This window comes from Narcine bancroftii, chromosome 2, assembly GCF_036971445.1.
Source record: "Narcine bancroftii isolate sNarBan1 chromosome 2, sNarBan1.hap1, whole genome shotgun sequence".
Classification (NCBI taxonomy): Eukaryota; Metazoa; Chordata; class Chondrichthyes; order Torpediniformes; family Narcinidae; genus Narcine; species Narcine bancroftii.
Genome location: NC_091470.1, coordinates 308,149,040 through 308,162,858, shown reverse-complemented (window position 1 = coordinate 308,162,858; position 13,819 = coordinate 308,149,040). Strand labels below are relative to the sequence as shown.

General features: G+C 38.6%; 1 protein-coding gene across 10 annotated transcripts in view; it reads left to right on the top strand.

Annotated features, from left to right (window-relative positions):
- spidr (scaffold protein involved in DNA repair) overlaps positions 1-13,819 on the top strand; it is a 343,155-nt gene that overhangs the window by 97,617 nt on the left and 231,719 nt on the right. For all 10 annotated transcript variants that reach the window (XM_069921553.1, XM_069921551.1, XM_069921559.1 and 7 more), the window contains one exon: positions 139-239. In XM_069921553.1, the coding sequence (XP_069777654.1) occupies positions 139-239 (101 nt within the window). The remainder of the gene's footprint in view (positions 1-138; positions 240-13,819) is intronic.

The following is a 13,819-nucleotide window of genomic DNA, read 5'->3' as shown; positions in this document are numbered from 1 at the left end:
ACATCTATTTATAACATTTCAAACATTACATCATTGTTCTGTGGGCTTAATATGTTTGATTTAGACATAATGTATTCTACATGAAATTTGTACAATTTCAGGATAAATCTAACTTTAAATTATTTTTATCATCTTCAGGGGAGGATTAGCTGAAAGGTTAAACAGACTGTTGTGCAGAGAGAGGTCTGCCATCAATTTTTGGATGCATCAACCTTTGACTGACTCCAGAATTCATAGAGGTATGTCCTTTATGGAAGAACATTCAATTTGAATTTACTTTTTCAATGATGTACAGTATGTACACTTGCTTCCTATGGTTAGAAGTCCTTCTGAAAAATATCTCTGCTTGATTGAGTTCCAAACATATTTTAAAACTGATTTTAAAGCAGTATGTAACTATGTATGGCAATTTGGTGTTGGTACAGAACTTTTGGCTCTGAATCAGAAGTTAATAAGATCCATTCAGATCAAATTTAACTAAACTGTAACTCTGATGCATTAAAGAACAATTTAACTTTATAAAAATTTATGGATCTTTATGCTTCCCGATTTGTAATATTGAAGATGGCATTATTTGCAGCTGAAAATAATTCTTTTTTTTTGCCATAACAAGTACATTGTTGTTGGTGGGATTTTCAGTGAACAAATGATCATTAGATTTCTTATTTTGAGAAATCTCTGATATATCTGGTGACGTGTTTTAGCAATGCCAATTTACTATTTGGAACAATGTAAGATAATCTAAAGTGAAAGTCTGCAGAAGCTGTGATTGTAGTAAAAATACAGAAGTGCTGGAAGAACTCAACAGGTCTCGCAGCGTCCATAGGAGGCAAAGATGTACAACTGACTTGTCAGGATTGAGCCCTTCTTCAAGGTGTGAAGAAGGGCCCAGGCCTGGCTGTGGTCCGAAATGTCAGTTGTATATCCTTGTCTCTTGTGGATGCTGTGAGACCTGCTGAGTTCTTCCACCACTTTTGTTTTTAGGGTATAAAAAATAATAATTTTTGTAGCAAATATAATTCCAAGTTTAGCAGTTATACTATTGGTGAGACTGTTAGCTTTGAAAAAATTAAACCAAGAAATAGACATCAACATTAGGACTTTAATAGAGTTGTACAGCACAGAAAAGGACATTTGGCCCAACTTGTTTGTGTCAGCAAAGCAAGGTCCATTTGCCTGCATTCAGCCCATATCCATCTAAAGCTTTTCTACTTTTGTATCTCTCTAAATGTCTTTTAAATGTACCCTCCTCAACCATTCCTGTGGCTCCTTGTTTCATACACCCAGAGCTGTTTGTGTGAAAAAGTTATTTCTCAGGTTTCTTTTAAATCTTTTCCCTCTCATCTTAAATCTGTCCTCTTGTTTTGGATTCCTGTACGTAAGGAAAAAAACTGCGATTATTTATCTTATCCTTCATGATTTTATATACTTCTATAAAGTCCTACTTCAGTTTTATATGCACCAAGGAGAAATGTCCCAGACTTATAATTGAAGCCGACCAGTCCCTGTAATATTTTTGTGTATCTTTTCTGTACCCTTTCTTGCTTAATGATATAATGATGTCTTTCTATGCTGAATGACCAGGACTGTGTGCAATACTCCCAAGTATGGTCTCACTAACATCTTGTCCATTTGTAATATCATGTCCCTGCTCCTATGCTGAATGCCCTGGATACTAAATGCAAACATGCCAAGTGGCTTCTTCACCATCCAGTCTACTTCTGTTGTCACTTTCATGGAGTTACATACCTGTACCCCAAGTCTCCCTGTTCTGCAGCAGTCCCTTGGGCTTGCACTTGTCCGAGTTAAATTTGAGCTGCCATTCTGTGGCTCATTTTCCCAGTTCATCTTGATCCTGTTGTAATCTTAGATAACCTTTTTCACAATTTTGGTGTCATTGCAAACTTACTAAGCAAGCTAACTGTATTGCCATTCAAGTTATTAATATTTTTATGCATGTATCTAATTTATTTCCAGGTCTTGAAGTTGTTATCAATGATTTATTGATGCTCCATCAACTTTCCTATTTTACAGACTTTTCCACTCTGATCAAGGGAAACAAATGAAAGTTTAAAATATCAGGCATTTATGCTTTTTTTTCTTACTATAAATATCTTTGTTCTGTTTTGAATATTTTGTTTCATGAGTTGTAGAGGAGTTTTAAATGGTATACTATTTCAAAATTAAAACACAATACTATAAACCCAGCAGTCCAGACAGCATCTCTGGAAAGAGAACCAGTTAACTATTCAGGTCTGGGACCTATCTCAGTAATGTTTCATCACTTGCTTATCAAAAATATATCTAAATCTGCCAAAAAGAAATTTCAAGTCTGTTTTCACCATTTCATGAGGAACAGTGTTCCAAAGCATTGACTTTCTGAAGCAGAATTTCACCTTAGTTTCAGATTTATTGTCAAAGTACATAAATGACATCACATACAACCCTGAGATTCCTTGCCCCTTTCTTGAATAGGTGGTCCCTTATTTTAATAGTGATCTGAAGTTAAGATACTCCCAGTAGAGGAAGCAACCTCTCTATGCCCACCCTATCAAAATCTTTCAAGATATGAATGTTTCAATCAATTACCTCTCTCTCTTCTGAACAGCAGGACATGATGTTCACTTGTACCATTCCAGGTGTCAGTCTTGCAAACTGCTTCTATTTTGACTAATTGAATGCCACACTGTGCTTTGAATTTGCATCTGATCTGCTTAATCCGCTGTGTACTTCCATTTTCTGTATTTATTGCAGATTCTAAACTTCTGCAGTTTAAAAAAATTTTTAAATATCAAACACACCAAGCTATTTGGGGGCATAGTATTAAACTAAAGAATAGATGGTAAAGAAATAATTGAGAAATTCTCATCATTCTTCTGTTGAGAACTCAGAAAGAATGTTTGAAGTTATAACAAAACAAGTGCAATGTTGAAAAAACAAGTACCCAAAGATTGAAACTTAAAAGTAATAATGGCAGCAATGTACAACTTAAAATAGAAAAATGTCACAATGCAAACTTTGTTTCTCCCTTACTTGTAAATTCTGGCAAAACATTTGTTGAAAGGAGTTAATGCACAAAAATGCTGGAGAACTCAATAGGTCCCACAGTGCCCATAGGAAGCAAAGATGTATAACCAATGTCTTGGGCCTGAGCCCTTCATCTAGATATAAGGGAAAAAAAAAACAGGAAGTGCCTGAGTAAAAAGGTGGGGGGAGGAGGGGAAGAAGGAGCAGGAGGAGGAGCACAAGAGACCAGAGGTGACATGGATAGGAGGACAGCAAAAAGGCCGTCATTCCTCCTCCCTTTGGTGTTTGTCATTAGAGGGAGCCGTGGATAGTTGGTCTATGCTAGACAGCCTAGGATTTGGTGGCACAATGTAGTGCAGTCATCTGCAAGCAGGGAGGCCACTAGAATGGCAAGGAATGTGCAGCAAGTGCTACAACTTGTGTGGGGAAGTGGGCCACCTATACAGAGGCTCCCCAAAATGGGTAGCCACCTACCCACAGGCAATATGAGGGGAAACTGCCAAGATCATTACCCCCAGCGACGTCAACAACCCCTCAACCATGTCTGTGACAAGAGACATGATAGAGACCCAGAGCACACCTACCTCCAACCCTCAAACCCCAGCCACAAAGTGAAAGCAAGCAGGGTTGATGGAGAAGGGAGCTGTGGAGGAAAAATAGCAGATGGTGAAGAAAAGAAAGAAAACCCAAAAAGCCTTATGGAAGAAATTGGCGACCAGGATGAGATGTGCCCACGCTGCTTCTTCCAAAAGGTTCACAGAGGGAGTTCTGTAATTCAGTCTTGTGGAAGAGGATGGCTCAGTCACATCCTCGCAAATGGGCAAAGAGCATCAGCAGATCAATCTTTTTAAGAGAAACTGTATCTCACTAAGGATACAGCAGAATGGCCTCCCAAAATTTCCTGTCCTCTATCACGGAGGTCTTAGATGACAGCAAGCAGTTGAGTCTAGACCAGCTAATTACCCCTGGGGAAAACTGATGAACTGTTCCTTTGGAATCGAGTAAAACTCCCAGAAGTGACGACTTACCAGATGAGATGTACATGGCTCTGTGGGACTGTGTAAGCCTGAACCTGCTGGAAATATACAATGTTATGCTCTGGACAGGCATCATGTCACTCTCTAAGATGGGACATCATGACCCTCATCTTCAAACAGAAGGATGAGAAGGAAGATATCAGGAATTGGAGACCCATATCATTGTTGAATATTGACTACCAAATCCTGTCCATCGCCAATGGAGTTAAGTCTGCTATGGGGCAGATGATCCACCAAGTCTGCATGGTTCCAGGGAGGAAAATCTCTGACACCCTCGCTCCTCAGAGTTACCATTACCACCATTACCTATATGCAGGACAGGGGGTGGACAACTCCCTGGTTAGCTGAGACCAGGAGAAGGCTTTTGACCAGATATCTCACACATACATAATGGACATGATTTCCAAAATGGGCTTTGGAGAAGGAATGTGAAATTGGATTAAACTATTCCACACAGACAATCCAAATTGTTGTCCAAATCAATGGATGGGAAATGGATAGCTTCCCTATCAAGTCTGGAATCACTCTCTTCAGCCTTATTTGTGTGCTGCATAGAGTCCTTTGCTGAATCTATAAGAAAGGATGAAGGCACAAGAGGAATAATGTTGCCAAGGAGTGCAGGCACTTAGATCAAGGCTTCCCTGTACATATTCAACATTGCTTTTTTCTGTTTGGTCACACAATTGGTCTATGGACTGATCAACATCTGTGACCATTTTGAGTCTGCATCAGGTGCCAGGATAAAATGGAAGAAGAGTGAGACAATGCTCTTTTATTGAAGTCATCTTTGATAGCCAGTCTGACTTGTCCACCATCCCCTTCACAGTCAGACCTGATTACCTGAGGTGTTGGGGATCTCATTTGGGGGAGTTGAAGCGTTCAACAAAAATTAGTCAGAGCAGATCACAAAGGTCTACCAGAAATTTGGTCTGTGGGCGAGACACTCCCTCTCAATAACAGGGAAAAACCTGATCAGCAGTCCTAAGGTGCTCTCAGTACAGCGGTACATGGTGCAGGAAACGGGCGGAGAGCACCCATGTTGAGGTGGAGCAGGTGGAAAACCACGTTCTTAGGATGAAATGTCACCAACAACTTGACTTGTTCCAACCACATCAAAACTTCAACTAAGTAAGCAGACCAACAGCTCTATTTTCTCAGAAGCTAAAAAAATTCACATATCCCAAAGTCTCTTACCAACTTTTACAGGGTACCATAGAAAGTATCCTCATAATAGTACACAGCTTGGGATGGGAACAGCTCTGCCCAAGACAGCAAGAAATGTTAGAATGTTGCAAATACAGCTCAGGCCATCACGCAAACAAGTGTCCCATCCATTGATTCTGTCTTTTCCTCCCACTGTCTCAGGAAAGCTTCTCCCACTTTACATTGGCAGAAGATATATGAACTTGGAACATGAACTTCCAATGCATGAACGGTTTCTCACCTGCTGTTATCAGACTCTTAAATGAATTTTTCACTTGCAAAAGAAGATGCCTTTGCACTGGTTTTAACTGAATATTCCTCGATACTCTGCAGTTTACTTGCACTCTCTGACTTGCTGGAACACTACACCACCCAATTTTGTTTTATTGTTCCTCTATCTCCTGTACGGTTGATTTGGCTGGATAGTTCAAATTTATTATCATCTCACTGTACATTTACAATACATATAAAACCCGACGAAATATTGTATTTCTGGATCTTGGTGCACACACACTCAGATACACAGTACACCCTACATGCAAACAATACGTAAACATAGTGATCCAAAATAATTAAAAATAATTTACAGGTTTCTGGGATTGTTCATCTGTCTCACTACTGCGGGGATAAGCTGTTTTCCTGCCTGGCAGTCCTTGTTTTTATGTTTCTGTACCTCTTCCTTGAAGATAGTATCTCAACGATACTGTGGGCTGGATGGTAAGGGTCCTCAATGATTCCCTCAACCCTCTTTCAGCACCACACTCTAAAGATATTGAAAGAGGGAAGGGAGATCCCAGTAATCTTCTAAGCAATTTTAATCACCCTCTGTACTAACCTGTGATCTGATGCTTTGCAGCTCCCACACCATGCTATGATTGAGCCAGCCAGGATAGTCTTCTGAGCTGCTGAAGAATTTTTTTTAGGATGGTGGCCGGTTGCCTTACTCTCCTCAACCTCCTTGGGAAGTGTAGGTGTTATGGATCCAGGGTAGGTCATCCTTTAAATGAATGCTAAGGAACTTTGTGCTCCCCTCTCTCTACAATGGAGCCATTGATAGATAACGGGGAGTGGTCCTTTGTCCTCCCAAAGTCCACAGTCATCTTCTTTGGCTTGTCCACAATGAGACTCAGGTTGTTGCTTTTGCATCACTACTGCCTTTCAACCTCCTCTTTGCAAACTGATTCATCATTGTTGCCGATGAGACCAACTACTGTTGTGTCATCTGCAAACTTGATTCTATTGAAGTTAAGCCTGGCAGTGCAGAAGTGAGTTAGTAGCGGGCTGAGCACACACCTTTGAGATGTGGCAGTCCTCAGTGTGATGGCACTTGAGGTTTTGCAGTCAACCCAGACAGATTGTGGTCTTTCAATCAAGAAATCCAGGAACAATCTTGCTCTCAACATCAACAAGACCAAGAAGCTTCTCGTGGAATTTAAGTGGGAGGCTGATGGATCACACCTGTATTCAGTTGGTGGGTCGGCTGTGGAGAGAGTTAAACCTTCAAGTTCCCAGGAGCCCACACATTGGAGGACCTCTGCTGAAGCCAGAACATTGAAGCAGCTGTGAAGAAGGCACACCAACACCTCTACATTCTAAGAAGTCTCAGGATATTTGACATGTCATCAAATAATCTATTGAACTTTTACACGTACACTGGAAAGTATTCTAACTGGTTGGATAACAGCCTGGTTTGCAAACCCAGTGCACATGACACAGAAGACTTCCCATTCATTGAAGATGTCTTTTTGAGGTGCTGCCTCAAGAAGGGAAGCCAGTATCAAAGTGATTCCTTTATGAAATGGCATGGATAGCAGAGTGATTAGTTTAACGTCAATATGGTGCTAAATCCGGTGCTGTCTGTAAATTTTGTATGTTTTCCTTGTGTCTGCATGGGTTTCCTCTGGGTGTTTCCTTCAATGCTGCAAAGACATACGGATTAATAGGTTCATTGGTCACATGGGTATAATTGGGGCAGCACAGACTTGTCATCAGGAAGAGCTGTACTGTGCTGTACCTATTTTTTTTCAGGCAGTAGGTACGTCAGCCTGAAGACCAACAGCTTTAGGTTCAAGAACAATTTATTTTTCCAACAGCTATCAGGTTCATGAACCTCCCCCTAACCATAAACTGCTTCCAGACCACCAAAAGATCTGTTTGCATTATTGAAACATCATATTATTTTGCACTGACTGCAACTATGAATATTTATTTATCTATCATTTATTTATATCACTTTTATTCTCTCCTTTTCTGTCTTATGGTGTATTATGGTTATTTAATTTATACAATGTTGTATCTTATGTTCCTTTGTGGCTGTGGCAAGTAGGAATTTCAATGCATCTGCATATTTTACTTAAGTATATGAAAATAGACCTTGTATAACAACAATTTCAGTCTTTTAGATATCCATCAATATGGAAAAAAAGTGTTGGAAATCTTAAACATTAACTCTAATTTTTCTTTCACAAATGCTACCTGACCTGCTGAGTCTTTATAATTTTTTTTGTTTTTCCTTTTACATATCCATACCTGAATCCACCAGAACATCAAACCTTTGCAACTATGGTCTTTTAGGCAGAAATGTTGCAGTGCTTTTATCCTATTTACCACTTATAAGTAGAGAATAAATATCTCACATTTTGTGTGATGAGTTGTTGTATTGAAGTAATAACTTATTTCATATAAAATACTAATTTTATCAATGAATTATCAAGTTACTCTCATGTTGTTTTTAATTATGAATTATAGCTTTCTAGAGGGTTTGACATTTTTTATTCCATATAACATTATTATTAAGTTTATCAATGATAATTAATTGAATATCATTTTATGTATGTAATGCATGATAGGTTTTCAGTGATTTGGCATTTAAAAGGCATCAGATGACTCTACCAGCTCAGTTTCAGAATGAGAGCTACTTTTAAATAAAATCAATGGTTTGCAATAATGTGCATTCTGTATTAAATCGACTGTTTTATCTCAAGGTCTTGATCATCTGGTAATGGTGCCTTAATTATTTTGGTAAAATCTATAAAAAGACTTTTTAGCTGCCTTTGACTTCAGAGGATGTGCAGAAACTAACATTTCTATACCAGTGTAATGAATTAGTAAAGGTTAATGCTTCTAACTCTTCAAGTGAACTGAACCTTCCTTTCTTTCACCTGTTTTTGTAATCTCAAGGCCACTCGGCAGACCTATCCATAGAAATATATATTGTTAGTTATTTGTAGTAAAATAGCAAGCAGGATATTGTAAATTCTTTGTAGATTTTTAAATTGAATACTTTATTGACTAAAATTAGGACTGGTGATGGTCTTTTTTTTTACTTCCTCGAACACATTCACTGCCTCCCCACACACAATTTTTGGTTTTCTTCATTAAACCATTGTGGCTGCATTTTAAAATAATTATTTGACAGTGAAGTGTTTTTGGATATCCATGGAACGTAGAAAGTACACCATTAATGGAGGCTTTCTTGTCCTTACCACATAGGTTAGGGACAATAGATGTTTCAGCTTCCTTTAATGCATGGAGTGTTTTGATGTTTCCAGTTCAAGAGATCAGGATAATTGCATTTCCCCATCTTTGGAATGCAATGTGAGAAATTGTTTAAGTGTCTTGAAAAACATTTTTGTTTTGGTGGTTAGTTAACAGATAGAATTATCTTTGACATTTCCAAAATAGTCTACTTTACTCTTGACAGGAAAATTACTATTTTAAGCAGTTTATATCAATTTAGCAAGCTTTTCTGTATTTGGTGATAATCTTCGAATGTAGCACTTACTTCATTTTGTAACTTGATTTCTCCCTTCCTCCATTAGGATTTTGGTGATTCAGATTCACAATGTCTTAAAAGTAGCAAATCAAAGAAATAAACCCAGAAAAGGATGCATTAGTTCTTATGAAAAGCATTGAATGTGGAAATGCAACATTAAACTGAAGTTTAATCGGCCCTCTCAAGGAGGTGTTGATAATGAATGTATTGTCATTTGTATAAGAACAATTTAGATATCCACCAAAATTCTAAACAGGTACTTTTGTGAACAAAAACAACTATAAAAATATACATTAAAGTACCCCACTACAGAAAGATAATAAGTAGAAAATTAGTACAAGAAGTTTATGGTCAGGGTAGTAAGGAGAGGTTCAAGATAGCTATTGGATAAAAACAGTTCTTGAATTTAGAGATGTGGAAGTTCAGGCTTCTTTACCTTCTTCCTGAAAGTAGCAGTGAGAAGAGTTCTGACCAGGGTGATTGGGGTTTTTTATAATGTTGCCTGATTTGTCTGAATTCATCAGACAATGGTACATTCAAAATAAGTTTTTTAATTGAACTACTAACAGAATAACATATTCTTGCTTATCTCTAAATTTAACCCCACTATGTGGAAATGTAAGTGTGGGTGTGTATGTGTATATAATTAAAGTTCCACTTTGAAAAGACAATCGTTAAAAGTTCAGCATCATTTTAGTCTTGCTTGAAGGTCTTAAATTCTCAGTTCAGAAATAATTATAAAGCGATTTTAAACATTTTATATTCAGGCCTCTTTTTTCACAATTCAGTTTTCTTTCCAAAGAGACAGGGAAGTGGTCTTCCTTATTTCAAAAGCAACTGATCCTGTGTTCCTCTTTTCCCAGGACCAACACACACAACACCTATTCTGGTTACTGTAATTCAACCCTGTTTTTCATAGGGTTTTGACTTCTGTTAACTCCAAAACGAAACTCTTTGTCTCTCATTTCGATAATATATTTCCAGCCCATTTCTAATGTCACATGGTATGTAACATCATTTCTGTCTTTGAAGCTCATAAGGTCTTTTGACATGAATGTGCTAAAAGCAATTGTCCACTTATGTCTCTGAGAAGTCTGCTTTCCTCAGAACTAAAATGGCCTTGCATTTATACAGGTGCTTCTGAACTAACACCGACTGTTCTTGAATAATTAAGAATCACTTCAGATCCATTAGCTTTGTCTTTCCAAGACACATCAACTCTGAAAATGAACACTCTTCTCTGAATACAATGGTGTATCTGTAAATGTGCTGTGATCTGTGTGTGACCTTGTACCAGTCCACACCTAAATTACTAAGAATATATATATCTAGATAAAATAATAGTTTTGACATTAGACTAAGGATTCATATTAACAATTCAAAGACTTTCTAAATCCCAAAGACTTCTTAGCAAATAGAGGCAATGATTGCATTGATATGCTGGTTCCAGGAGAGGTCTCTGATATGTCAACTCTCGGGAACTTGAAGGTACTAACCGTTTATTGCCATCCTATCAAAACAGACAGGTGTGTGGTCCCTTTGCTTCCTAAATCCCATAATAATCTCCATGGGTTTTTTTTTTGCTTTAACAATTACATTTTATTGAGTTCTTTGGGGGGGAAAAATGTTCCCCCAAACCCTTGAGTCAGTGTTAAAATTATGTAAGTCAAAGTTGCATGAACTTATCCATAAAAAGAAACAAATATGGCAGCAAAAATAACAATATAATAACCATATGTGTCAATTTAGACCTCTAATAACAGAAAAAAACTGCTGTTCATTAATATGCTTCACTGCTACATCCACCACTATTTCCCACCCCGCCCCCCCCCCCCCCCAGGAAACCTAGATATTTGCCCCATTTTTGTGTAGAGCTGTCCAATTTATCAAACTGTTTGTACAATATGTGGTCACTTTGGCCATTTCTGAGGCCCATTCCTGAAATGATGGTTTCCCCCAAATTCTTCCAAATTCAAAGCATAATTTGTCTTCCCACCATTATAACTTGTCTGAATCTAATTATGAGAGTTTTATCCCCAAATAACTCATGTGTCCCCCAAGATAAAGAGTCTGGGGAAAAAATGGAATTTGAATATCTGAAATTTTACCAATATATTTATGTATCATAATCCAAAATTCTTGAATTCTGGGACAAGACCAAAGTGCATGTATAAGTCCCCTTAATCTGCCTCACAGCGCCAACATTTTTCAACCCTAATTTGTATAACCTTACTGAGTCCAATAAAAACGGTGCAGCATCTTAAATTAAATTCAGCGCACTCTCAGGTGTCTAGAAATTATTTTGATATTTTTACAAATTTTGTCCCATTTTTGTGTCTCAAAACCACACTCAGGTCTATTTCCCATGTTCTTTTAAGACCTAACAGAAGTTTATCCCCTGAGATTTGTATTAAGGTTGAATAATAAACTTAAGCATTGTGTCCTTTACCAATATAGTAGACAGTCTTGTAGCAACTTGTGGGGGTTGCTATGTAGATCTAAAAGTTGTGTGTAGCACATGATGCAATTGAAGATATCTCCAAAATTATGACCTAGAGATATCATAGAGTTGGATTAATTGGTTAAAAGATTTTAAACAGTCACCATTATAAAGGACTCCCAATTTAATTAATCCTTTCTCTTACCATTCTCTCCAGGAAAAAAAGGGACTTATCAATACACAAGTTTGGGTTCATCCAAGTATTCGAGGCTTCATTTAAATACAAATTAAATTCAAATAATCTAGTTAATTTATTCTAAAACAAATACATATGCGATATGATTGGGTGAGATCTTGCTTTAAGAGGTAACTTGATAGACAAAGGAATAGGAGGAAGAGCAGAACACTAAATATGATACCAAGGAGGTGCTCTGGAGGGAGAGACCAAATATTTAAGAGTAAAAACAAAATAATAGTACATGAACTTTAGCAAACTTAAGCCCCCCAACCCCCCCCCAACCCTTCAACTGTCAATTGTAATTTACTAAGTTTCAAGCATGAGCTTTTACCATTCTGAATAAAAATCATAATTGTTTTATCAAATTTCTTAAAATATATTAATGGAATTTGCACTGGTAACAATTGGAATAGGTAATTAATCTTTGGAATACTATACATCTTCAAGGCATTTCTTTGGCTTGGCTTCGCGGACGAAGATTTATGGAGGGGGTAAAAAGTCCACGTCAGCTGCAGGCTCGTTTGTGGCTGACAAGTCCGATGCGGGACAGGCAGACGCGGTTGCAGGGGAAAATTGGTTGGTTGGGGTTGGGTGTTGGGTTTTTCCTCCTTTGCCTTTTGTCAGTGAGGTGGGCTCTGCGGTCTTCTTCAAATGAGGTTGCTGCCCGCCAAACTGTGAGGCGCCAAGATGCACGGTTTGAGGTGTTATCAGCCCACTGGCGGTGGTCAATGTGGCAGGCACCAAGAGATTTCTTTAGGCAGTCCTTGTACCTTTTCTTTGGTGCACCTCTGTCATGGGGGCCAGTGGAGAGCTCGCCATATAACACAATCTTGGGAAGGCGATGGTCCTCCATTCTGAAGACGTGACTCATCCAGCGCAGCTGGATCTTCAGCAGCGTGAACTCGATGCTGTCGCCCTCTGCCATCTCGAGTACTTCGACGTTAGGGATGAAAGCGCTCCAATGGATGTTGAGGATGGAGCGGAGACAACGCTGGTGGAAGCGTTCTAGGAGCCGTAGGTGGTGCCGGTAGAGGACCCATGATTCGGAGCTGAACAGGAGTGTGGGTATGACAACGGCTCTGTATACGCTTATCTTTGTGAGGTTTTTCAGTTGGTTGTTTTTCCAGCCTCTTTTGTGTAGTCTTCCAAAGGCGCTATTTGCCTTGGCGAGTCTGTTGTCTATCTCATTGTCGATCCTTGCATCTGATGAAATGGTGCAGCCGAGATAGGTAAACTGGTTGACCGTTTTGAGTTTTGTGTGCCCGATGGAGATGTGGGGGGGCTGGTAGTCATGGTGGGGAGCTGGCTGATGGAGGACCTCCGTTTTCTTCAGGCATTTACTTTACCTGATATTGACAAGTACAATGATGACCATTGTAAGGTAAAACATCATGAGATGGGAATGTGTAGGGAGTTACCCTGTACAGGGCAGTAACAAGAAGGGGAGGTGTCCTTGTACTCCTGTTAGGTAAAACATCATGAGATGGGAATGTATAGGGCTGTAACAAGATGTGAATGCATCCTTGTACTTACAAGATAAGAGAGACATTGATGGATTGAGAGGCAGGAAGCTAGCAGGGAAAGGATAGCAACAGTTTTAGTCATTGGACAAGTAATGATATGATGATGTTCTAAGCACATATCCAAGGGTATAAAAAATCACCATTTTGCTGATAACGGCAGAATGCATTCTCCGACTAACATGTTTAGTCGCAAGTGTTACAATCCGGTAATAAAGAACAAAGAACCCTGATTTCGACTCAGCCTGGTGTTTGTCTCACTCATTCATGAACAAAGCAGACCTAACACCATCTATTTACATCACATGACATTTTCTGCAATAATGGATCAAAATTTACCCTTCCTAAATCCTCCAATTGAGGGGAATAATTAATACCTAAAGATCATATAGCCACCTTTCTCCAGGGTAAAAAGCAGATGCAGGACAGTATGCAGTCAACAGTAATCCTTCTGATTTTGTCCAATTAACCTCACAATCTGAGAATCTAGAATAAGACTTTATTCAAAAGATGTACTGACTGACTAGGGACCTACACAAATAATAAAATATAATCTGCATAAAGCATCAATTTTTGAGT